Source organism: Mobula birostris, chromosome 8 (genome assembly GCF_030028105.1).
Source record: "Mobula birostris isolate sMobBir1 chromosome 8, sMobBir1.hap1, whole genome shotgun sequence".
NCBI lineage: Eukaryota > Metazoa > Chordata > Chondrichthyes > Myliobatiformes > Myliobatidae > Mobula > Mobula birostris.
In genome coordinates, this window is record NC_092377.1 from 20,535,143 (window position 1) to 20,561,942 (window position 26,800).

The window sequence follows — 26,800 nt, forward strand, 5'->3', positions numbered from 1 at the left end:
AACCAGTTCTGAATCCAAACAGCCAATTCATCACGGATCCCATTGAAGATAGGGGAAGAATAAAGTTAAATTGGAATATTGCAAGTAGGTGCTTGGTGATCACTGTGCGGCTACTGGACTGAAGGGCTTATTTACATGTTATCAGAGTTAATCGCTCTAAAAGGGGTGATGAACAAGGTGAAGGAATGGACGTAACAAAAGATTGTGTGGGGTAGGCGCCAGTATGAGATGAAAAAGTAACTTGTGAACTAACAAGTAGAAAAAGGAACACAACTATAAAAGCTTTAAAAGTGACTTAGGTAGGCTGGAATTCCAAACTGAACTCAGTGTAAAGTCCAGAAGGTTCACTTGAAGATGGGATGTTGTTCCTTGAACCTACATTGGACTTCTGGAACAGTGAGACTGAGTGGAACTTTAAAGTGAAACGGAGAGATTTTGGCTAAAACTAGTCACTAACTATGAAAACACACTCAGCATACCTCAATAAACACATGTCTCTTTCACATTCATCTACTTCCACTGTTTCAGGAGAGGGCAAATTGTACACTTACATAAAGTGATTTATTTCATTGGTTTTACAGAGGTTTAGAATACAGCTTAATATGCTTTAAGATGATCATACAAGAGCTATCTGCTTGTGTATTTTTTTCAATTTACAAATTACAATACATTAATCTGGTTCTTTTTTTTTTCTTCAGTGTAAATGTACACATCAGGTATTCTCCGGCTGTTCTGTAGCAGCTTTGTGATCTGGCAAGTTTGAACGATGTGGTTGTAGTGCAGTATATAATGTGTGGAGAACATAACTGGGAACTTCACACCTTCGTGGTTGTATAAAACGTCTTTTAGAAAAAAAATCCTTATGACAATGACATGCCTGCTCCACAGGGCAGACACAGAACAAGGTAAAAACTGTCACTGACCAATGTTCCAGACAGAGAATAGCACAAATTTTTCTTTAAAAAAAAACATACAAAAGGACTATAAGTTGCTATCAAGAATTTACATTTGTCATAAAACTCTAAAGTCAAAGCAGTATAACACATACTGCACTTTATCAAATACGCCTACAACAGTAATACAAAATATTTTCACCGCTGTTATACATAGTGTAAACTGTGTGCTAATAACAAATACTATTTTGAGTGAATGACTGTAAATACAGTTTGCTTTCTTGCTTTGAATGTCCTTACTATTAATTTACTGAGATGCTTTTCTCTTTTATTCTAAAAAGAAAAGCGTTAACAAGAATCCATTTGGTCTTTCTGTTCATTGGCAGAATTGGGCTTATTTTCCCGTCTTGAGAAAATCATATGTTCATTTTTTACACCCCTTCCGCAGTCACTGATGACAAACTCTTCATACCAGGCAGTTCTTTTCCTCTTCTATGTTTCGAAAGGGTCGAGTTGGAGATGCAGAGGCAACGTGGTCAAGTGTTCGTTCTTTGCTTGTTGGCGAAGTGTGATCTTTTTATGGGGTTTGCTTTGATGGTCTAGTCTCCTCGTTGGTTACTCTGGCTTAGAGTCTTTCTCTGTCTCTGTGTTTACGCAATAATTGGGTTGCTCTGAGGGTGAGTAGCCAGGCAGACACACACATTTATAGGATCCATCAGTGTTGATGCATTTGGCATTCCGGCACAACGACATTTTGTCATTGAGCTCAGTACATTCATTAACATCTGAAATAAAGGAAATAAAATGAAGCACTGAGAGTTAGAAATATGCGATCCAGACTCAGAGAAGCTTGTGACAGCAATCTTTCCCTCAATGTCAACTAAACATTGACCAGGAAGAGGGATGGGGCATGCTCCTGCAAAGGTGCTGAGGTCGAGAGGGTTGAGGATTGACAGCTTCATATTTCTAGGAGCGAACATTGCCAAAGTCCTGTCCTAGTCCAACCACATTGGTGTCATGGCCAGGAAAGTTCATCAACACTTTTACTTTCTTCGGGATGCTAAAGAAAAAATTGGCATGTCCCCTTTGACCCTTGTCAATTTTTATCAATGCACCATAAAAAAAATCCTATCTGGATGCATAATGGCTTGGTATGGCAACTACTTTGCCCTTGAACCTGCAGGGAGCTGTGGACACAGCTCAGTACATTACGGAAATCAGCCTCCCCTTCACAGACTTTGTCAACAGTCCTCACTGCTTCAGCAGAGCAGCCAACATAATCAAAGACCCTATCCACCCCAGATATTCCCTCGTCTCCCCCTTCCACTGGGCAGAAGATGCAAAAGCCTAAAAACACATTCCAGGCTCAAGGATGTCTTTCATTTGCACTGTTATAAGACTACTGAAGGTTCCCTAGTGTAATAAGATGGACTCTTGGCCTCACAACCTCCCTCGTTATGACCTTGCACCTTATTATCTACCGGCACTGTACTTTCTTTGTAACTGTAAGACTTTGCTCTGCACTCTGTTGTTGCTTTACCTTGTACTACCACAACACACTGTTATAATGCAATGTTGGATGCAAGACAAGTTTTTCACTCTACCTCAATACAAATCACAATAATGAACCAATTTGCCAGATTTCATTTGATAGCAAGATGCCAATTATTCAGTCACAGCAATAACTGAACAGTTTGACAAGAAAGCTGTTTTCACATTTGGCGGAAAAAATGCATCTACATTACAAGAGCCTGGTAAATACAATTAAAACTTTCACTGGTTGAGGCCAGAAACGGGGGAGAGGGATTTTATCACCATCCTACACCACTGGTTTGGCAAGGTGAAACTAAAGCTTCTTCGTATGATGCACAATGTCCCATTAAAGTAAGTCACTGCTTTTACCGTTGAGTGTCTAGTTACGAAGAAAGTCAGTTTATTCTACTTCTCTGTACAACCACATGTTCTTCAACACTTTGTGCTAAGTGCACAAAATCAGAGAAGCCAAAGTTCATTTTCGCCTTACACAGACAACTACACTGGTGTTTCTTCATGCACCAATGCTGAGCTCAATTTCATCAACTTTGCCTCCAACTTCCACCCTGGCCTTAAATTCACTTGGTCCATTTGTAGCACCTCTCAGCCTTTCTTTGACCTCTTTGTCTTTTATAAACCTGCCAATTCCCATGGCTATCTTGACTATACCTGTTCCCAGCCTGACTCCCGTTTCCAGGGTGAGGCTTTCCTTTCCAGGACATCACAGGAGTCTTCATCTTTCATAAAATGGGGTTCCCCTTCCTCCATGACTGATGCTGCCCTTACCCGTATCTCCATTTTTTGGACATCCATGCTCACCCTGTCTTCCTGCCACTTTAACAGGGACAGAGTTCTTCTCATCCTCATCTACCACCGCATGAGCTGCCGCATCCTGCACATTATTTTCCTCTCTTACCTCCATTCAGGTTCCCAAACAGTTCTAAGTAAAGCAACACATCATCTGTAAAATCATTTGGGGTTGTCTACTGTATCTGCTGCTCCTGTTGTGGCCTCCTCTGCACTGGTGAGACAGACATAAACTGGAGGGCCACTTAGTTGAGCACCTCTGCTCCATCTGCTATAAGCAGAATTTCCCAGTGGCTAACCTTTTTAATTCCTCTCCCCACTCCTCTTCTGACATGTCAGTCCATGACCTCTTCTTCTGCCATGATGAGGCTACTCTCAGGTTGAAAGAGCAACACCTTATTTTCATCTAAGTAGCCTCCAGTCTGATGGTATGAACATCGATTTCTCCTTCCAGAAAATTTTTATTCTTTCCCCTTCCCTCTTCTTCTAATCCACACTCTGACCTCTTACCTCCCTCTTTTCCTCACCTGCCAATCACCTGTCCCTGGTGGTCCTCCTCCTTCCTTTTCTCCCACAGTCCACTCCCCCTCCTATCAGATTCCTTTCTCTCCAGCCCTTTGTCTTCTCCACCTATCACCTCCCAGTTTCTTACTTCATCCTCCCCTCCTCTACCCACCTGGCTTCACCTATCGCCTTCTAGCTTGTCCTGCATCCCTTCCCCCCACCTTCTTATTCTGGCATCTTCCCCCTTCCTTTCCATTCCTGACAAAGCCTCTTGACCAACTGTTTATTCATTTACGCAGGTGCTGCCTGGCCTGCTGAGTTCCTCCAGTGTTTTGTGTGCTGACATGGGACGGTACTTCAGGTTCAGCAGCTTCATTAGCTTACTTACCTCAGCCCATGATGTTGTGCCAAACTGAATCAGCTAATGAAGCTCATTAAACTTTCACAAGTACAGTTCAGCATCTGCACACAATGACCTTATTATCTGTTCTGTATAGACAAAACAGGGGATGTCCCACTGTGACCTGGTTATGTCTGGAGCATTTTGCCCAAACCCAAGATGTAAACCCAACTTCAATGCATTGTAACACACATAAAAGTTGCTGGTGAACGCAGCAGGCCAGGCAGCATCTCTAGGAAGAGGTGCAGTCGACGTTTCAGGTCGAGACCCTTCGTCAGGACTAACTGAAGGAAGAGTGAGTAAGGGATTTGAAAGTTGGAGGGGGAGGAGGAGATCCAAAATGATAGGAGAAGACAGGAGGGGGAGGGATGGAGCCAAGAGCTGGACAGGTGATAGGCAAAAGGGATAAGAGAGGATCATGGGACAGGAGGTCTGGGAAGAAAGACAAGGGGGGGGGGCCCAGAGGATGGGCAAGGGGTATATTCAGAGGGAAAGGGGGAGAAAAAGGAGAGTGAGAGAAAGAATGTGTGTATAAAAATAAGTAACAGATGGGGTATGAGGGGGAGGTGGGGCATTGGCGGAGGTTAGAGAAGTCGATGTTCATGCCATCAGGTTGGAGGCTACCCAGACGGAATATAAGGTGTTGTTCCTCCAACCTGAGTGTGGCATCATCCTGCTGCGTTCACCAGCAACTTTTATGTGTGTTGCTTGAATTTCCAGCATCTGCAGAATTCCTGTTCAATGCATTGTAACACTCAGCTGCTCCACTGGCTTGCTTATAAAGCAGTGGCAACTCGATGGGCTGAATGGGCTAATTCTGCTCCTATGTCTATGTCTTATAGTCTAAAGCACACAGGGAACTGATGGGATTTCTTTTATCAAATTATGCCCTTGTCTTCTTTAAGATGCATGATCCACTCTACATAATGCTTTTATAGTTCCATCATGCCACTGTCAGGAGTTGCTTTCTCCCGAATATGGTGAAATATTATCAAGTTAACAGATTGAACTGGTGAGAGACTGAACATTAGAATGGTTTTTGTATAAGCAGATAGATGGAAGGAACAAACCAATATTGGTGGCTGGCCTAATTAATGAGGTCAGAATCAATTTCGGGAGACAGGAGTTTGGCGAATTTGGAAAACAGAGGCAAACGTTTTAATTATCACGCTTTGGCCCTAACAGAGGCTACATTATAGGATGGTCTTCTCACGTATTGAGCAATAACTCCTCTACTTGTTACATCTGAACTTACCAACACATTCCAGCCTGGTTATGTCCAGCTGGTACCCATCATAACAATCGCAAGTGTAGCCCTCCTGCACCCGGACACAACGCCCGTTCTCACAGCCATTCAGAATTCCACATTCCTCCGCTTGCAGCCCCTCGAAGCTCTCCAGTGGATCTAGAGGAAAGCGAGCAAAATTGTGAGCTACGACTGAAACTCCACCGGCAGTCAGGAGTGCTGCGAGGCACTCTTGTGGACAAATCCATCAGGATCCTCAAGAGAAGTGGCTATTTTAGATGAGTTGCCGATTCATCGTGGATGGCAGAGTGGAGATAAGTCCCTACCAAAGGAGATGTAAAGTGCTCCTTCCCTCTGCTAGCCTGCACCTGCTTAACCCCCAGTCATGGTCATGTGAAGCCATGGGAGCACTGGTGGATGGTCGAATGAACAGCTGGAACACATCACAAGACCTGGTTATGTGACCACTGACACCGGGCAGATAATCTATGAATAGTATTGATAATGATTGGAGTCACCCATATTGTAAAGACACTGCCCAGAAAAAGGCAAAAGAAAACCATTTCTGTAGAATTTGCCAAGAACAATCATCGCCATAGAACATGATCGCACACGTCATCCAACACAACACATGATGATAATAGTGATGATGCCTACTCATCTCTGGACAGATAGGCTGCCATGGTAACTGCACCCAAATATTTTGCCCAACCACTATCCACCTCCTCAAAATGACAGAAAGCTATAAGCTCTTCAGAATTTGTGCAGCTCGTTATTACATTTAGATTTTGATAATGTCGGCCCCATTGCACAAGTACCTTGACACTGTCCTTATTCTGTTCTTTACATCTCTCTGTCATCTCAAAACATGGTGATTCCAAAGTATGTTCACCTGTAGCTTCTATATTTGAAGTTGAGCCATGGAGGAATAAAATATTATTAAACAAAGTAAGAGCAATGAGTTTGGGGTAACATACTGGTATAGAGAGGAGATTAATAATGGACAGACAGCAGACAATAGGAATAAACAGTTAATCTTTAGGTCAGGAGACTATAACTAATGGAGTGCCTCAAGGATCGGTGTTGGGATCCTAAGTGTTCACAATCTACAGCCATTATCTGAATGAGGAAACCCAGTGTAATTCCCCCACAAATGTCACAAATCATGGTGACTTGGAGATCAGGAAGGAGACAGAGAGCTCAGTGACCTAGTGACAAGGCGTCTTGACAACAACCTTTCCTTCGGAGTCAATATTTTCAGGAGGGTACATGCTCCTGTCCGCATCAACTGTGTGAGGTTAACAGTGATGAGAGCTTCAAGTTCTTAGAAGTGAACATCACCTGTCCTGGTCAAACCACGTTGATGCCAGATTCAGATTCACATTTATTTTTCTCATCTCACTCAAACATAAAGTGAAATGCATTGTTTGTGTTAACAACCTTCACACCCAACGATGAGCTGGGGGCAGCCCACAAGTGTTGCTGCACATTCCAGTGGCAACATAGCATGCCCACCCACAATGTTCCACAGAACAGCACAAGCAACAACAGCAAAAAAAAAAAAACAAGATAACAACAGCAAAACAAGCCCCTTTCCCACCCAGGCAGGCTTCCATCCTAGGACAGGCCATCTCTGGGCCTCCAGTCCTTGTCACTGGATTCTCAGACTCACAGACTTGGGACCTCACCCCAGGACACCAATCACTGGTTTGACCTTCGGGCCTCGACTTCCTGACTTGCACAGACCTCTGACCCCAGTGGCCCAGGCTTTCATGACTCCTTTGGACCTCCTACTTTGGTTTTTGACCTTCAGGCTTTAACCTTTGGCCTTGCCCTCTTGACCTTGCTGAGTTTGGGCTTCTACTCCAGTCTTGCACAGACCATGACTTTGGGCCTGTACTCACTGGAATTTAGAAGAACGTGTGGGGATCTCATTGAAACCTACCGAATGTTGAAAGGACTAGATAGGGTTGATATGGAGAGGATGTTTCCAATGGTAAGGGTATTCAGACTGCCGGCTGGTGGCGCAGTGACATCAGCGCCAGACTCTGGAGCAAAGGTTCCCAAGTTGGAATGCAGTCAGGCCGCTCCCGGGCAATCTTTCCATCCGTGCCGGGTTGAGTGTCGAGCTCAGAACTTGGCCTTGTAAAAGATTGCGCTGTGAGAAGGACGTGGGGAAACACTCACAGAATCTTTTCTCCATGACAACTACTTGAAAAGTGGTCTCCGAGGCTCTGGCAGAGTATGGCACACAAAAAAAATTCAGAACCAGAGGGCACAACCTCATAATTGAGGGGTGACCTTTTAGAACAGAGGTAAGGAGGAATTTTTTCACCAGACAGTAGTGAATCTGTTGAATGCTCTGCCACAGACTATGGTGGAGGCCAAGTTTGTGGGTACATTTAAGGTGGAAGTTGATAGTTTCCTGATCGGTCAGGCGTATGGGGTTGAGTGGGATCTGTGATCAGCCATGATGCAGAGCAGACTCGATGGGCTGAATGACCTAATTCTGCTCCTATGTCTTACGGACTTCTGCATTTGCACAGACCTCCAACCCCAATGACCCATTGGGGGTGGAGAGCCACTGGTCCTCGTGACTCCATTATTATTGTGTTTATTTTGCTCTGCTTTAAACTTGTGTCCCCAAAAGGACATTAAACAATCTTGAATATTGAATCTTGATACAATCCTGAGCAGTCTCAGACACAGCAAGCTTTTCTCTCTTGCCTTGTTTCATTGAAGTAAACCTAATCTTTGGCAATGAAATACCATCTTGGTGGCAAATACGTGGGCACAGGGAGCCAGATCACAGCTGGTCGATTTCAGCGGTGTAACTGCAGCAGTGGAAGCCATCTATTGGAGACGGGCTAAGAACTCGGAATGATTTGCTCCCTTCCAGGCACTAATGTAAGGAAAACTGGCACAAGTGAGTGAATTGCTAATAAAAACACAAGGCAGCATTGAAGCTAACAGCTGTAACATCACCCTCCCTCTGTCCCACTCTTGGCTTCTTCCTGCTCTAACAATAACAATATTCATTCCAAAAGGAAGCAATTTTTTCAAACTATGAAATACGATTTTTATTATGTTCCTGAGTGAATTTAATTCATAGCAGTAAATTTATCTATATTACATGACCACGTATGGTTATAATTTAACTACCTCAGATTTATCCTCCTTTGATGGTAATAAACATACAATACAGTGCAATCCTATCTGCCTCTGAAATACAATTTAACTGACTATATTGAGATGAATTTGAGAAACACAGTACAGCGTACTTCTTCTACCTCCAGGGCAGTATATTGAGATTGAGGATGACTTGCTTTTCCTCCAGTTCTGTGGCATTTGAGGTGGTCAAAAAGCCCAATGTGGGCTCCAGAGAACATCATAAATGGGAAAGAGGTGTCTCATGAGGTGGCTGATTAGACAGGTTGTTGAGGAAGTTGTGTGCTTATTTGGCCTCCCTGTGGAAATTTAAGGCCCTCTCTGCCTTTCCAGGTGATTTTTTTTTCTTCCACATTCAGCAGTCCTGAGGCTGAGATTTCCATGAATCAGTGAGGACGTTATGTATTTCTCAAAAATTCCAGGAACTCTGGGCATAAAATTCAAGCAAGCATAACTCACACACAATGGTCTCGGGATGAGGTAGTGGGCAAACTCACTCATGTAACCTCAGCAATTCAAACACAGGAAAGAAGTTGACTTAATACCATCAACCATTCTGTTCACAGTTAAGATGGAGCCAGAATATGTCTGTTTTGAGGTTAGTGCAGAAAGTCAGAACCGATTCTGAGTGAGGGGAACAATAGCCCCAATTTTGTGGAGATAATGCTCATCGAGTAATACTGTTTATTGCTCTATGGATGCTGCCTGACCAGCTATTTGCAGTTGTTACTACCCTCACTCTCCAAGAGGACAGAAGGAGGTGACCCCTGATATTCCTTGATCCTGATATCGGAAATGATTGATTAATCAGATTCTGTACAGGAAGTAATCCGAAGAAAGAACACACACGGATATCGTGAAACAGAAAGTACTGGAAGTACAAATCATGCACAGAAAATACTGGCAACATAATCAACCGGTCAACATTAACTGTGGAGAGAGAAACAGCGTTAATATTTCAGGGCAACACTCTTTCATTCAATGAAATTTCATCGTCCTGAAACATTAACTCTGCTCCCTCTTTTCGGGGCCTGATGGGATTTACCTCAGGTTATTGAAGGAGGCAAGAGATGAGATTGCCGTGCCCTTGACCAGTATCTTTGTGTCCTGTCTACCCACAGGCCAGGTCCCAGAGGACTATAGAGTGGCTAATGTTGTACCACTAAGAAAGGAACAAGGGAAAATCCTGGGAACTACAGACCACAGAGTCTCACTTCAGTTATTGGGAAACGGCTGGAGAAAATTCTTAGGGATAGGATATATGAGCATTTGGAAGCCCATGGCCTAATTAGGGAGAGCCAACATGGCTTTGTTCATGGTAGGTCGTGCTTTACTAACTTGACTATTTAGACAAGGTGAAAAGAGAGATTGATGAGGGTAGGGCAGTGGATGTTGACTACATGGATTTTAGTAAGGCGTTTGATGAAGTCCCTCATGGGGGACTAATCCAGAAGGTTAAGATACTTGGGCTCCGCAGCGAATTGGCTGTTTGGATTCAGAACTGGCTTGCGCATAGAAGACAAAGGGATCTGTGCTGGGACCTCTGCTGTTTGTAATGTATATAAATGACCTGGATGAAAATGTAGATGGGTGGGTTAATAAATTTGTGGATGATACCGAGACTGGCGGAGTTGTAGATAGTGTAGAAGACTGGCAAAGAATACAGCATGATATAGATCAGAGGCAGATATGGGCAGAGAAACGGCAGATGGAACTTAACCCAGATAGATGCGAGGCGTTGCACCTCAGAAGGGCAAATACAAGGAGACAATACACTATTAAGGGCAAGGTCGTTAACAGTGTTGCTGAGCAGAGAGATCTTGGAATCCAAATTCACAGCTCCTTGAAAGTGGTTGCACAGATCGATAGGGTAGTTAAGAAGGTTTACGGAGTCCTTGCTTTTATTAGTCGAGGCAATGGGTTCAAACATCAGTAGGTTATGTTACAACTTCATAAAACTCTGGTTAGGCCACATCCAGAGTATTGTGTACATTTCTGGTTGCCTCTCTATAGGAAGGACGGTGAGGCTTTGGAAAGGATGCAGAACAGGTTCATCAGGATGGGGCCTGGTTTAGAGGGCATGTGCTATTGAGTTGTCTCCTCTGGAGCATTAGAGGCTGAGGGGAGATCTGATAGAGGTTCACAAGATTATGAGAAGCCTAGATAGAGTGGACAGAGAGTATCTGTTTCCTGGAGTTAGAGTGTGTAATACCAGAGGGCATGCATTGAAGGCCAGAGGGGGTAGGTTCAAGAGGGATGTGAGGGGTAATATTTTACTCAGAGTTGTGGATGCCTGGAATGTACTGCCTGGCAAATTCATTTGAGGTTTTTAAGAGACGTTTGGATAGGTAGATGGATGTAAGGAAAATGGAGGGATATCGTCATGGTGTAGGATTAGGGTTTGGATATTTTTAATTTGCTTTTTAGCTGGTTCAGTGAATGGCCCATCCTGTACTGTACTCATCTTGTTTCTATAACTTGAGCTAAATGATTATGCTTTGTTTTGTCAGGTTGAATTTGACAAGTCAACTTGACAGAAGTTGTCAAGGATTGGAGTGCACCAATAAAGCAAATGCTTTTGACATCACACGAAGGGCCCAGATGGCCTGTTTCCGTGCTGTAATTGTTATATGGTTATATGTTATACCTCCAGAAAATAAGAAATAGACCTGCATGTGACCACCAGATGGCACTGGCTACCTGTGTAATGACACATCATCATCACTACATCTCCCAACTCTTCAGTCTTGGCTCAATTGTTGTTTCCTAAGGTAAAGTGAAACATTAATTGAAATTTCTCATCTGCCTACACGTCAAGCCTGACATTTTACAGAATATACTGTATTGTCACTTGGCATGCAAATTAGAATAGAAATCGTGGACTTAAATCATCACATTAATGGTCTGGCTTAAGCTCAGAGGGGGGCCAGGTGCTGGGTTAACAGCTGCTGGAACTGAGGATTCTGGGCCTTTGGCAATCCTTCATTAGTAGAAGGATGAAAAGCAATTCGTAGAAATGCAGCAGGAAGAAAAGGGAAGGTTAGGTTACAGTTCCAGGAGAGACCATCCACGTTGCTGGGTTATCTCCCACCTCTAGAAACGTGATCAACATTCTTTTTTTCCAGAGACTGGATAGAAAGCTGTGTAATTCTCTTTATAAGACTGTCCGTATTCACAAGTATTTGTGCTCAAAACAAATACCAAATGAAGTTCTGTTTATTTTAATAAGAGTGAAGTCATCTACAACTTGGTTACTCATGAAATTATAAAATGCTATCAGGGCTTGGTTGTGAAGGCAAAGTGAGGAGGTGGTGCTGAGTTGCTAATTTTTATTGGATATATAAAATCATTTTTCACATGATTTTCCATTCCCATTATTTGTCAACTACCATACAAATAGGCAGAGCCTTTTAAATGTCGAGTAAAAAAAAGACATTAAGTTAGCCAAAACACGTTCAAATGTCAGTCATATTAAATCCCAAACATGAGAGCATCTGGAGATGCTGGAAATCCAGAGCAACACACACAGAATGCTGGAGGAACTCAGCAGGTCAGGCAGCATCTATTCAAAAGAACAAACAGTCGACGTTTCGGGCTGAGACCCTTTGTCAGGACTGGAAAGGAAGGGGGAAGAGTCAGAATAGAAGTGTGGGGGGGGAGGGGAAAAGGCTAGCTGGAAGGTGAAGGGTGAAGCAGGTGAGTTGGGAAAGGTCAAGGACTGGAGAAGAAAGGATCTGATAGGAGAGAAGAGTGGACAGTAGGAGAAAGGGAAGGAGGAGGGGACGCAGTGGGAAGTAATAGACAGGTGGGAAGAAGTAAAAGGTCGGAGTGGGAATTGGGGGGAGGTGGTGGAGGAAGTTGTTCACCAGAAGGAGAAATCAACATTCATGCCGCCAGCTTAGAGGAGACACAGGCAGAATATAAAGTGTTGCTCCTCCACCATGATTTCGTTTGTTGGATCAACATGACAGAACTGGAATGGGAATCAGAATTAAAATTTTTGGCCACTGGGACGTCCTGCTTGGACGGTGCAGAGGTGCAATCCCATATTTCTTCAACAGATTTATGTGTGTTTTCCTTCATCAATCGAAAAGTAGTGATTGACATTCACTGCCTGGACTTTCCAGAGTAATTCTGGAGGTTAGGCCTCTCACCTGGGATAGGGAACTTGAGGGGAAAATTCTCGTAGTTGCTCGACAAACCCATTTATCTGTTTTACACCCAACACTGAGAATGAATGCGCTAGTGACATCTATGTTGATTTAGGTATTCCCCACTCTGTCACCAGCCACCCAACAAACACGAACACAAACACAGATTAAATGAATTTCTTCCCATGGAAGCAGATGGAAGCTATCAGACAAGTACAGTGTCCCATATTTCATCTGCCGTACACATCATTCATCACCAACAAGCTGTGCAGATGGATGTAGCCACCTTGTGGTAAAAAGCTGCTGTAGAATACAAGGTTTAAACCTGGTAGCTTTGTAAAAGCATAGATACTTCTAGCACAGACAGCTTGGTTTTGTTTGTTGGACCTTAATCTGGACTTGAATCATCTCACCATACAACCCTCCTCACTCCTCATTAGCCTCTGAGCTGCAGCGGGCATCTTGTTGCTCAGAGCACTTGCAGTGCTCACAGCAACACTTTCCAAAACAAAACCTTAAGATATAGGAGCAGAATTAGGCCATTTGGCCCATCGAGTCAGCTCTGCCATTTCATCACGGCTGATTCATTTTCCCTCTCAGCCCTAATCTCTTGTCCCCTCTTCGTATCCCTGCACGCCCTCACTAATCAAGAACCTATCAACCTCCCCCTTAGATATACCCAATGACTTGGCTTCCGCAGTCATCTATGGCTACAAATTCCACAGATTCACCGCTCTCTGGCTAAAGACATTCCTCTTCATCTCCACTGTAAAAGGACGACCCTCTATTCTAAGGCTGTGTCCTCTGGTCTTAGACTCTCCCACAATAGGAAACATCCTCTCCATATCCACTTGATCAAGGCCTTTCACCACTCGATTGGTCACAGTGAGGTCACCCCTCATTCTTCTGAATTCCAGTGAGTAGAGGCCTAGTGCCATCAAACGCTTTCCATATGACAAGCATTTCAATCCCAGAATTATTTTTATGGATCTCCTTTAAACCCTCCCCAACGTCAGCACATTCTTTCTTAGCTAAGGGGCCTGTGCATGTGCACGCTTCCGCAAGGAAGTTTGGAGTGTGCGAGAGTCAGGTGACAGTGCACATGACATCTTATTCTGCCCCCCCCTCTCCCCACCAACACCAAAAGCATTCAATGAATATACTGAACTGAAGGGCGGGTTACACTTCACGAGATCTACCCCAGCCATGTCTCCTTCAGCAGTTATCTAAATGGAGTCGGAGAGTCAAACAGCATGGAAACAGAGCTTTTAGCCCAGTGCCTACCCTTCCACGTTCATCCCATTCACTCACTGCGCATTTACCTCAACAGTCCGCCCACCACACATCTACACACTAGGGGCAATTCACAGTGGAGAACTAACCTACCAACCAGCATATCTTTGAGATCTGGGAGCGAAGCAGGGCACCTGGACGAAACCAATATGTTCAGAGAGAGAAAGTGCAAGCCCTATTCTGACAGCACTGGAGGTCAGGGTTGAGGACTGCGAGACCATGTCCCTACTAGAAACTGCTATCCTTTCCAACTGAGTAACTGTCCATCATTGAACAGAGAAGTAAAAGCAAGTGGCTAGTATTTTCACTTTATTTAATGAATATTAACATTTTAAGTAATTTATCCCTAGCAAATGAAACTAATTTATTACTTTTACCTTTTTAAAATAAAATGTATTTTTTTTATTTGTTTCAAAGTGCATTTAAATCACCAGCATTTAAATTAGGCTCTCAGGTTATCTTTTCCCAGAGTGGGTCCTGCCTCCTGTGCTTCCTGCATAGAGGGGTTCCCCCGCTCCTCATTCCATATTATGGACCTCAGGATCTGAGCTGGACTCACCCACAATTCCCACCTCATCCTCGGGCTGCACGAGGAGATCTACTACATGGTTCTGGTCTTTAAACCGTCTTCTTTCACAGCAGTACTGTTCACGTGAAGATTGGAAAAATATTTGCATTTAGAAGTAGTGGGCCAAGACATTCATAAGGAAGGAAGAAATATTAGTTGTCATCAATCTGGCACACCTAATAACGCCTAATGATCAAAACTCCCAGACTATCCAATGGTATTTTCTTAATGCTTGGACACAATCATAATTCACTTTTATTATTGATGTTGTGCAGTAATATTTCAGCAAACCTCTGTGAACTTAGAGGAAGTGCTGGAACTGGGGCCCAGTGAATGGAGAGAACAAGTAGGAACCAGGAGCTAGTGAGTGGAAAGCCAGTGCATTAATAGGAGCCCTGATGAATGGATATTTCTTTCATCACCATGAGAGCCATTGCTCATTAGCGGAATTTCCAAATGATCACATAGCAGATTAAATGACTAATATTTCTACTTTCCTTGGCCCACTATTGTTGAAGGCAGATATTTTTCCAATCTTCATTTGAACATATGAATCAGACCAGTTGTAAGCCACTTTGAGCATGCCACACCATTTAGTATGATCCTGGCTGATCTGATTTTGTCTTCAATTCCATGTTCCTGTCCACCGAGTGTAACCTCTCACCCCTTTGCTAGAGTTTGGAAGAGTGAGAAATGCCTTGATTAAAACATATAAGCGTGGCTTTTAAGACAACATGGATGGGAGAGAAATTTTCCTCTTATGCATGAACCTAAGACTGGGGATAACTGTTTAAAAATAAGGGATACTCCTTTAAAACAGATGAGGAAGTCATGGGTTTTTGGAACTCTTCCCTAAAGCGCGGTGGAAGCAGAGTGGATGGATATTTTTAAGACCGATGTAGACAGATTCTTGGGAAGAATAATGCTCACTGAGATTAGAACCTGAACTCAGAATTTTTACATTGCCTTGCCAATCCTATCACATGCACATTCAATGTATTTACACAGCATCACAAGAGCCACTGTCCTTGATCCTACTCTGCAACAGAACTGGCCTCAAGATCTCATTATTCTTTCCTTAACTCCAGACCTTAAGTTATTTTAAATTCAATTTAGACGTTTGCTGTGCCTTCTTTTCCAAAGTAAAACAGAATAAAGTTATCTCCAGCGTGAGAAGAATTCAACTTACAGCCTTCTTCTACAAAAAGCGGAAGATGTTCTGTTAGTGGCTTCTCCGAGTCAAACTCGGGTGCGGAAATAGAATAGTCGGGCTGGAAAGGCTTCAATGCATCTTGGCCATATTCACGCCATCTCCCATGAACAGGGAGGTTACAGAGGTGGGCATAGTCATCTGCAGTAAAGAATAAAAGCACTGTCAGAATAATCCAAAAGCAAATCACTGCAGATACAGGGGACATAATAATAGTAATAATAATAAGGCAATATAACCGTATTCTTTTGACATAATATCTTTGTCCGAAACTGCTCTGAAAAATTTACAAAGAAAAATATAACTGAAATGACACATTTTAGAAAACATTATGTACATTCAAATGCGCTTAGATTAACATTGCCTAGGGCAGAGAAAGAAGAGGAATAACAGACATAAAACATCTACACAACCGTCAGATAAAACTTCTAAGGATATATTTTCATCAATGAAAACAGGATTCAGCACTCCACGTGAGCAGATGCAATTCTGCTAAGAACACATCACTAAACTTAAATGAAAGCACAACCCAGAAGATTGAAAAAATTATCACTATAGAAGAAAGAGTCTACTAATGGAAGATCGTGACCCTCCATGGGAGACATTCCCATGATCTGAGCAGACTAGATGTTGACAAGGAAGGGTCAAACGCCTGGCTCAGAGTTGGAGACCTCTTTCCAGAAACAGAAGAGTCCCTTGTGGCAATACAGGACCAGGTGGTTAACATAAAAATATATCAAAAATACATAATAAAAGACCAACAAATTTCAAGACAATAAATGCATAAAATTCCAAGAGTAACTAGAAACAATCCAGCACTTTACAAGATCCTGCAGCAGGTTAACTCAATCTGATTACTTACACAGGCACAATCAAGTGGCAAACATCCTTGCCAAAATCTTGCCCTTAAAATACAAACTCATAAAAATTCATACCTTATTATAAATACAAGCCTGATCTAGTTTTAGAGTCAGAGTCCTACAAATTATATTACCGATTAGATAATCCATAATTACCGTCTGGATATAATAATAATACAGGATAAATAAGCAAGATCAACTTATTAAATATATATAGCTATTCCAAACACACATAACATACGGAAACCATTAAGTGAAAATCATTAGAAATATGCTGAATTAAAAGAGGAAATTGAAAGACTTTGGGATATGAACAGAGTACACATTGTCCCAATGATAAAATCTACAACTGGTATCATCCCAAATTCACTACACAATTGCATTAAATAGTTAGGACTACACAGCAATATCTCTGTAAATCTCCAGAAAGCCACAACACTAAACACCACTAGAATAGTCCAAAGGTTCCTAGCATCTGAGAAATGAGTGTGCTTGGCTATGTCCTCACCCCAGGTTTTTCCAGCTTGAGCTGAGGAAAAAAAATAATAATTAGACTTAGTTTAGGCTGGCATTGATGCAGCACTGACACTGGAGGTAGCAGATTGGTGAGCTGAAAACCGTAATTAATGGAAGCCTTCAAATATAAATTGCCCAAAGCTGAAGTTTCTAAATTGAAAAGAAAAAGTGAGGAGTTCACAGAGAAGTCAACATTTTCAGAATAGCTGCTGTGCATGTACTGTGTGTATAAGAAAGTGCTAGGGCTTAAATCAAAATGCCATTCTGAACAGAGTCCTAATGTTATGTGTCATTTTAAAGGAAAATGATAGAATTATATTATTTTAATATAAAAAAATATAATTTAATAATAATAGATATATAAATATTGATCTGGCATCAGTTGGCATTTGAGTCTCAAATTCCCACCACCCTTTATGGATAGATTTCTTTCGAAAAATTGGCTATGACATTGATAGTGAGGAGCAAAGGTAAAAACAGTCTGGTCAGTTAAGCAGAAAAAAATGACAAAAGGAATTTAATCCTCAGTAGCTAAAGGACTTGAGAATATACAAGTGGTTTTAGCAGTTGTGGGGGTGTGATTAGTCCAGGGGGAGTTAAATAAATTGGGGATCAAAAAACGCAGTATAAATTCAAATTAACTAGGAGGATGATTTAAGCAGATATTTTCAATGTTTCTATAGATAGGTACATGGAGCTTAGTAAAATAGAGGGCTATAGGTAAGCCTAGTAATTTCTAAGGTAGGGACATGTTCAGCACAGCTTTGTGGGCCGAAGGGCCTGTATTGTGCTGTAGGTTTTCTATGTTTCTATTTTTCTAAAAGGTTTGCACCCAACAGTAAGCTGGAGTTTGGAACTCACTGCTTGAAATGGTGGGAGAAGCACTCATTATATATTAAAACGTGGATGTTTACTAGGTTGAATTAGGCTGGAGGGCTTTGTCTCAATCCAGTGGTCTCCTGTATGTAAACTTGCAATGATCCCAAGCTTTCTGCAAGGCTTGATTCTTAATTGTTAGATTACGAGTAAGATTTCTGGTTTGCTTTTATGCCAGAGACATGTGATTTTCTCAGGTTTGTCTTGTGACATGTCCATCACCCAAATATCCTGAATAGTCTCTTCAGCATTTTCCAGAAAGCATAAACTCAGGCAGCAACCACTAACCCTGTGAACCTACTTCCATGTCAAATCAAGGCTGCTAAGCAGATGCATGGAATTGATTGAAAGCAAGGAAAAAAACAGAGAACAAAAACCCGAGGTGAATAAAGGAAAAGTTTCAAAATGGAAGAGATTGACATATTGGCAGTACACACACATTAAAGATAAATAAACCAACTCGTTCCCCCTCAACATGAAATCAGTCATCGTGATGAAATACTCTCCACTAGTCCGGATGAATAGACCTTCTCAGGAGCTCGGTAACATTCAGGATAAAGCAGTTCTCTTTAGACCGGCATCCTTCCCAGTCCTGGAAATTGCTCGTAGGTTCACAGAGTCATTGCCTTCATCACTAGCCCTCTCCAGCCATTGCACAAAGGGCAGAGCAGTCTATCTGTCTAGGCTTCTTCATTGCAGCTCCAGACCTGTGCCTTATACCACTCGGTGCTTCAACAATTTCAGTCACAGAGCAATATAATTGCTCAAAGCTGCACACTATCTTGACTTGGAAATATATTGTTGGTTCTTTGTCATCGTTGGGTTTGAATCCTGGAACTGCCCACCCAACAGCGCCCAGATGGCATCTTCATTGAAAGGACTACGACAGTTCAAGAAGTTAGCTCGCCACCACTTTCGCAAGGGCACCTTGGATTAAGAATAAACACTGGCTTTGGCAGCGATGCCCGGATCCCATGAGAGGATTAAAATGTGAAGTAATTCAAAGATTGCGGATTGTCATACACTGCTATATTCATGAGAAATAAGAACAGCAGTGGATTTTAGAAGACAGCACGTACAAGCTGGCATTATAAATACGCTGTCTGTGCTAAGCTCATAATCACCTGTGAGTCATATGATTTTACAAGAGCAAGAGCACCAACCTACCCAGCTACTATTCATATATGTCTTTCATGTTCCCTCCAGGATTACAGTGTTACTTGACTTTCACCAACCTTAATTCAGTTCTAACTTATTTACTAACACTGCTCCCCGCTGACAAGAATACTAGAAACACCCAGCAAGCCAGGCAACCAGTCAATTTCTGAAAGAGAAGAAACCCGCTGTGACGAAGGGTCAGCAAACTCACGCATGAACTCCTTTCGATTCCTATTGTGCAAGTGCCACCTGGCCCACTGAGCAGTAGTATCCTCCCTCCTCAACTCCCAGGTGAAAGAGGTTCTGTCGTATGCTAATGTTGCTCTTATCTTGCAGGGAAGTAAGGTTGAACGAGAAAATAACCTGAAGCCTACAAGTCTTTCCTTTCTCCAGCTGTCAGTTTTGGTCATGCAGTAGCCAGAAAAACTCGTTAAATTTTGAGGGGTGGCTGTATCTACAAAACTGCCCTAGTACACAATGTCAGCATTAATTCTGTTGCAATGAAGGTGAAATTTCTCGTTTGGCACACGTTGTTTTCCAATGACTGTAAGAGAAGACTTAGTTCACAATAGTGTGGTATGGAATAATCAGTAGGGGGCAGTTGGAGTGCACACTCTGAAAGCTGTACACACGTGGCAACTTTCAATTACACTTCCTACGTGTAGGAACTTGCCTGCTCACCACCCTAATCAAGAGAGAATGTTCCACGATGTTGGATATTACACAATGAAGTTTCTATATCAAATGGAAAATAACATCTAGCAAGAACTGAAAGAAATAAGACAAAGGACTCATCTTTCCTATCTTTGCTAAGGTGTGCACAGAGTTTTGAGCTTGACGGGGCATTGCAACAGCACCTGAGATACAGCTGACTCAGCAGGTTTCCCAACCCTGATCTGCGGGGGGTGAGATCAGACACGTTACATCACAACTGGATAACCTAGTGGACAATGAGCTCCCTCCAATCATACTTGCCCCAACCCGCTCCATGTCTGCACCAAAGCTACGAAAGCCATTCTCTGTGGCATGATGCTCCTCAGAAACAAACAGATTGCGGAAAACTGCAGCTCTGATTCATCTGACCGTGGATCCTTGGCCTATCGCCTTGAGCAGCCCATTCCCCCACAAACCCCCATCAGGAGTCTTCCACCAGCAACTAAAATTCTCAAGGTATCCACCATGCAGACACTGAGCATGACCCATGCCAGAATCTGGCACCCTTCATCAACTCTGCTGTAGGACTTTATTCTTACAGACAACTGGACCTCCTCATATTTCAGACCTTGTTAAAACCTGGATTTTTGACTCACTATTTTAATATACTCATCGAACATGGGAGCCACGGAGCCGGCTATTATTTAACCTAAGGCTGACTGTCCTGAACCATCAGTAACTTGACTGGTAACTTCAGGGGGCAATTAAGGGTCAACAATATTGGTCTTAGAACAGAAATCACATTCATACAATTATCTAATTATCACTGACTCCAGGCATCTAAGTTTTTTTAAACCTCAATTTATATCTCAAGCTCTGTAATGTAGAATTTTTATAGTGTGAAGTGCAGCTCAATTGGAACCATTTTTGTCTCTAGTTAAGTCCATAAGACATAGGAGCAGATTTTGAACCTTCCTCCCACTGCATCTGCTCTGCCATTCCATTATGACTGATCCATTACCCCCTCTCCTGCCTTCTCACCATAGCCTGTGACACCCTTACTCATCACGAACCTATCAACCTCTGCTATAAATATACCGTAACCAGTGACTTGGCCTCCAAAGACATCTGTGGCAAAGAATTCCACAGATTCAACATAGTTCCCCCTTATCTCTTCTAAGTAACGTCCCTCTATTCTGAGGCTGTGCCCTCTGGTCCAAGACACCCTCACTATGGGAAACGCCCTCACCACATCCACTCTATCTTGGCTTTTCAGAATACACTAGGTTTCAATGAGATTCCCCCCTCATTCTTCCAAACTGCAGTGAGTACAGGCCCAGAGTTATCAAATGCTCCTCATATGTTAACCCTTTCATTCCCGGAATAATTCTCGTGAACCTTCTCTACACTATCCCCAATGCTACCGTATATTTTCTCAGGTAGGGGGCACAAAACTGCTCACAATACTCCAAGTGTGGTCTGACCAATGTCTTATAAAGCATCAGCATTACATCCTTGCCTTTATATACTAGTCTTCTTGAAATGAATGCTAACATTTGCCTTCCTTACCACCAACTTAATCAGTAAATTAACTGTTAAAGGATCCTGCACAAGGACTCCCAGGTTCCTTTGTACTTAAGATTCTCCCCATTCGGAAAATAGTCCACACCTTTATTCCTTCTTAAAAAGTGCATAGCCATAGACTTCCCAACATTATATTCCATCTGCCACTTCTCTGCCCATTCTCCTAATCTGTCAAAATGCTTCTGCAAACTCCCAACTCCCTCAAAACTACCTGCCCCTCCACCAATCTTCATATCCTCTGCAAACCTGGGTACAAAGCCATCAATTCCGAAATCCAAATCATTAACATATAACATGAAAAGAAGCAATCCAAACACCAACCCCTGTTGAGCACCACTAATCTCCGTCAGCCAACCAGAAAAGGCTCCCTCTATTCCCTCTCTTTGCCTCTTACCAGTCAGAACATCTTCTATCCATGTTAGCGCCTTTCCTGTAATACCATGAGGTCTTATGTTGTTAAGCAGCCTCACAAGCAGCACCTTGTCAAAGGTCTTCTGAAAATCCAAGTAAATGACATCCTACTTCTGGTAGAATTGGTCCTCACCCTCAATAATTTCTCTTTCTTGTCTATCCTACCTGTTATTTCCTCAAAGAATCCCAACAGATTTGTCAGACAAGATTTCACCTTAAGGAAACCTTGCTGACTTTGGCCTATTTTATCATGTGCCTCCAGGTACCCTGAAACCCCATCCTTAATAATGGACTCCAACATCTTCCCAACCACTGAAGTCAGGTTAACTGGCCTATAATTTCCTTCCTTCTTCTTCCCTCCCTTCTTAAAGAGTGAAGTGACATTTATAATTTTCTATTCCAGAAATTAGTGATACTGAAAGATCATTACTATGCCTCCACAATCTATTCAACTACCTCTTTCAGAATCCTGGGGTGTAGTCCACCTGATCCACGTGACATATCTACCTTCAGATCTTTCAGCTTCCCAAGTACATTCTCCTTAGTAATAGTAACTGCACTCACTCGTGCCTCCTGACACTTTTGAATTTCTGACATACTGGTAGTGTCTTCCACAGTGAAGACTAACGCAAAATACTTATTAAGTTCATCTGCCACTTCTTCCCCAATTATTATCTCTGTAGCATCATTTGCCAGTGGTCTAATATTCATTTTTACCTCTCTTTTACCCATATATATATATATATATATATAATCTGAAACAATGTTTGGTATTGTCTTTGATATTATTGGTCAGCTTAGATTGCCTTCATATTCCATCTTTTCTTTCCTTATGGGTTTTTATTTGCCTTCCATTGGTTTTTAAAAACCTCCCAATCCTCTAACTTTTCATTAATGTTTGCTATATTGTATATCTTCTTTTTTGCTTTTATCCTATCTTTGACTTCTCTTATCAGTCACAGTTGCCTCTTTTTCCATTTAGAATACTTTTTCATCTTTGGGATATATCTATCTTGCACATTCTGAATTGCTCTCAGAAACTCCAGCCACGGCTGCTGTGCTGTCATCCTGCTAGTGTTCCATTCCAATCAACTTTGACCAGCTCCTCTCTCATGCCTCTTTACTCTGCTCTAATACTGATACATCTGACTTTATCTTCTCCCTCTCAAACTGCAGTGTGAATTCTAATATCCATTCGTGCCTCTTTCTAACTCTTTATGTACAGTATCTGAAAATACCTTTGGTGTCGTCTTTAATATTAATGGCTACACATCATCCCTGCTAGTGTCCTCTTCCAAACAACTTTGGCCAGCTAATCTCTCATGCCTCTGTAATTCCCTTTACTCCAATACTGATACATTGACTTTACTTTCTCCTTCTCAAATTGCAGGCTGCATTCTATCACATTATGATCACTGGCTCCTCGGGGTTCCTTTACCTTAAGCTCCCTAATCAAATCTGGGTCATTACACAATCCAGTAGCCTTTCTCCTAGTGGGCTCAACCACAGCTGCTCTAAAAGCCATCTTGCAGGAATTCTACAAATTCTCTCTCTTGAGATCCACACCAACCCGATTTTTCTAATCTACCTGCATATTGAAATACTAGCCTGGGTGTGGATAATGAGCCTGATGGCTAACTTTTGGTAGGAGAGCAGTTAGGGAACAGTGATTACATCACCTAAGACAGCTATGGATAAGGAGAAGCATGGACCTTGTGGGAGAGTATAAATTAGAGTATGGCAAATTACAAGAGTATTAAATAGGGACTAGGGAAAGTTCATTGGGAACAGTGGTTTTTGGGACAAGTCCACATCTGATACGTGGAGGGTGTCTAAGACCAACTGCACAGAGCACAGGATGGGTATGCTCCAGTAAGAAAGAAGGACAAGGATGGCAAGATAAGGGAACCTTGGGTGTTGAGAGAGGAGGTGAAATTATTGAAAAAGAAAAAGGAAGCACATGTAAGGTTTAAGAAGTTAAAATGAAACAGACCTTGAGGATTATAAAGAAGTGTGAAAGGAACTCAAGAAAGTAACTAGAAAAGCCAGGAGGGGCCCTAAAAATCCTTGGTAGGCAGGATTAAGTAAAACCCAAGATGATTTATACATACATCAAGAGCGAGAAGTTAGATAGTGCAGGAGTGGGTAAGACCACTCAAAGATAAAAGAGGAGCACTTGTTTGAAGGTGAAGGTCGTGTGTGAGTTCCTAAGTGAGTATTTACATCAGTATTTACCAAGAAGGAGGAAGTGGAGGATAAGGGAGTCAGTGCAGAGCATGCTAATATTTGAGGGCATTTCGAGATAAAGAAGGAGGTTGCATGGCATCTCTTAAAGAACATTAAGGTGGATAAGTCCGCAGGTTATTAGAAGAGGCAAAAGATAAGATTGCTGGGCACTTGACCAATATCTTTGTGTCCTCTCTAGTCACAGGTGGCTAATTTGTTCTATTTTTTTAAAGAAGGGAAATAAGAATAATTCTGGAAAGTATAGACTGGTGAGACTCACAGCAGTGGTAGGGAAGTTACTGGAGAGGAATCTTGTGGATAGGATTTATGATAATTTGGAAAACCATGTCTAATTAGGGACAGTCAGCATGGGTTTGTGTGGACCAAGCTGTATCTCATTAATTTGACTGTTTTACAAGAAGTTGATGAAGGCAGAACTGTGGATTTTGTCTGCTCCAATTTTAGTAAGGTGTTGACAAGGTCCCTCGTGGAAGATTAGGATTAAGATGCATGGGATTCACAGTGAATTGCTGTTTGGATTTAGAATTTGATTGACCATAGAAGGCAGACAGCAATGGTCGACGGGACCTATTCTGGAGGCAGGTCTGTGACCAGTGGTGTTCCACACACCACATAAATTTGTGGCTTTATAAAACTCCAGTTAGGCTGCAGTATTGCCTTCAGTTGTGGTCTCCCCTTGATGTAAAGGGTTTTAAGGTTGTGGAGAAGGTGCAGAAGTAGTCTGCCAGGATGCTGCTTGGATGAGTGGGTATGTGACATAACGAGAGGTTAGACAAATGTGGGTTGTTTTCTCAGGCGTGACAGAGAATGAAGGAAGATATGATAGTAGCTTATAAGATTATGAGAGCCATAGAAATAGTAGGCAGCCAGCACACTTTCCTCATGGTTTAAATGTCTAATACCAGAGGGTATGCACTTAAGCTGAGGGGGTCATGTTCAAAGGAATTTTTTTTTTTTTTTTTTTTTTACACAGAGTGGTGGGTGCCTAGAGTGCACTGCCTGGGGTTGTGTTGGAGGTAAGTGCAACAGACGTGTTCAAGGGGCTCTTAGATAGGCATATGAATGTGCAGAAATGGAAAATGGACATTGTAAGGGCAGAAGAGATTAGTTTAATTGGGTATTGGGTTAGCTTTTTCAGTACTCTGGCAAAACATCATGGGCTGATGGGCTTATTCTTGTGCTGTCCATTGTACGTTTTGTGTAATCCACTGCCACAACTCTCTGAAGTGGAGATTTCCAAAACTCCACCACTTCCTGATCACTCCTCATCATCTGCATTTTAAATGTGTCCTAAACTCACCACAGCTCCACCCCAAATATCTTAGCAGAGTGAAGTGGTTGTGAGACATCAGGCAACATGGACGAAGTGAAGGCAACAAATCGGAGGCCCAGGAAAGGCTAAGAAAAGAGTAAGGAAATCAAGAAAAGCCAAAACAGAACAAAAAGTTATGATTAAAAGGCTGGATCAAAAAATACTCTAATGTACAGATGACAGAACACACTAACATGGAAATGATTTAAGTGCTTCCATTCTTACAATATTTATGCTAATCAGCATACACAAGTTTGGTGCTGAAAATGCACAGGGAATGCATTAGAAACAAGACTGCTCAGGATGCAAAAAGAATCATGAATTTGCAACAAAATACGTTAAGTAATCAGTCTAATGTTTCACTTGCTTTTGTACTTACATTAATTTTAGGTACTGCCAATGTAATTTTCCAGTTTCTAAGTTTCGGCAGAAACATTATCAAGCAATTTGTCAAAGGAATCTGGAGCAGTGAAAGACCATATTTGGGCCAATTCCTGTCTGCCACTTTAAGGCGCCACATTCATTAAGGAATAATGAAACCTTCCCAAAGTTCTGCAACAGGTTTGCCATCTATGGAGGAACTGAGACCATCAAGTCTCTGAAAAGCTTCAGCTGACACAGTTGCCAAAATGCTTGGAAGAAACTTTCTTTCCCTGTCTGGTTTCTCTCGATATCAAGAGAACTCTGAAACACAGAACAGACAGAGCAAGTCGACATTGAACTCCAGTACAATTCCTCGGTACGCAGAGATTATTGGAATTTTTTTTTCCCTGTGAGGTCAGCCAACAGGGATAAAATTGCTTAAATGCCTCTGTTTTTTGTTCTCCGGGTCCATTTGTGCCTGAAAGGCTGATGAACAACTTAGACTGCTTTTGCTCACCTTTCATTTTGAAGTAGATGTCTTAAAGCTAGCTGAAAACTGTCGATCTACACAGGACATAAGCATTCATTGTGGGCACGCCAAGATATCATCAGTCATGCCCCACTTTGAATAGTAAGGGGAAGCAGGCCAACTCACAACCTCAGCAGCTTTCAAAGGCACTCAAAACATGCAGAGGAGAAGCCAACATTATAATAAAAAGCAACATGTATTTATATAGAGGTTTTTCACAAGCTCAGGTATCGCGAAGTATTTTAGAGTCAATCAAGTGACCATTAAAGCGTTGTTACTGTGCAATGTAAGAAACTTGGAAGTTATTTTGTGCCCAGCAAGCTCCCATTATTAGCAATGTGTTAATGAATAGATCATAAATGAGAAACTGAAGACAGAAGTGTGAAATAAAATAGGGAATTTAATTAGAACATTTCTACTGAAAGATTATTAATGTAACACATTAACTCTGTATTTCTTGCCACAGTTATTGCCTGGGTATTTCTCTGCTACTTTAATGTCTTTAGTGGCATCGATT

The 26,800-nt window shown here is 42.1% G+C and overlaps 1 protein-coding gene across 6 annotated transcripts in view; it reads right to left on the reverse strand.

Annotated features, from left to right (window-relative positions):
- Window positions 1–542: 542 nt before the first annotated feature.
- Window positions 543–26,800, reverse strand: part of ltbp1 (latent transforming growth factor beta binding protein 1) — a 452,733-nt gene continuing 426,475 nt past the window's right edge. For 4 of the 6 annotated variants that reach the window (XM_072264876.1, XM_072264872.1, XM_072264873.1 and 1 more), the window contains exons 31-33: window positions 15,753–15,914; window positions 5,393–5,542; window positions 546–1,678 (exon numbers count right to left, since the gene is read on the reverse strand). In XM_072264876.1, coding sequence (XP_072120977.1) covers window positions 1,509–1,678; window positions 5,393–5,542; window positions 15,753–15,914 — 482 coding nt within the window. In that variant the 3' untranslated portion in view covers window positions 546–1,508. Of the gene's footprint in view, window positions 1,679–5,392; window positions 5,543–15,752; window positions 15,915–26,800 lie in introns of all 6 variants that reach the window. The other 2 variants (XM_072264871.1, XM_072264877.1) reach the window with 2 other exon arrangements.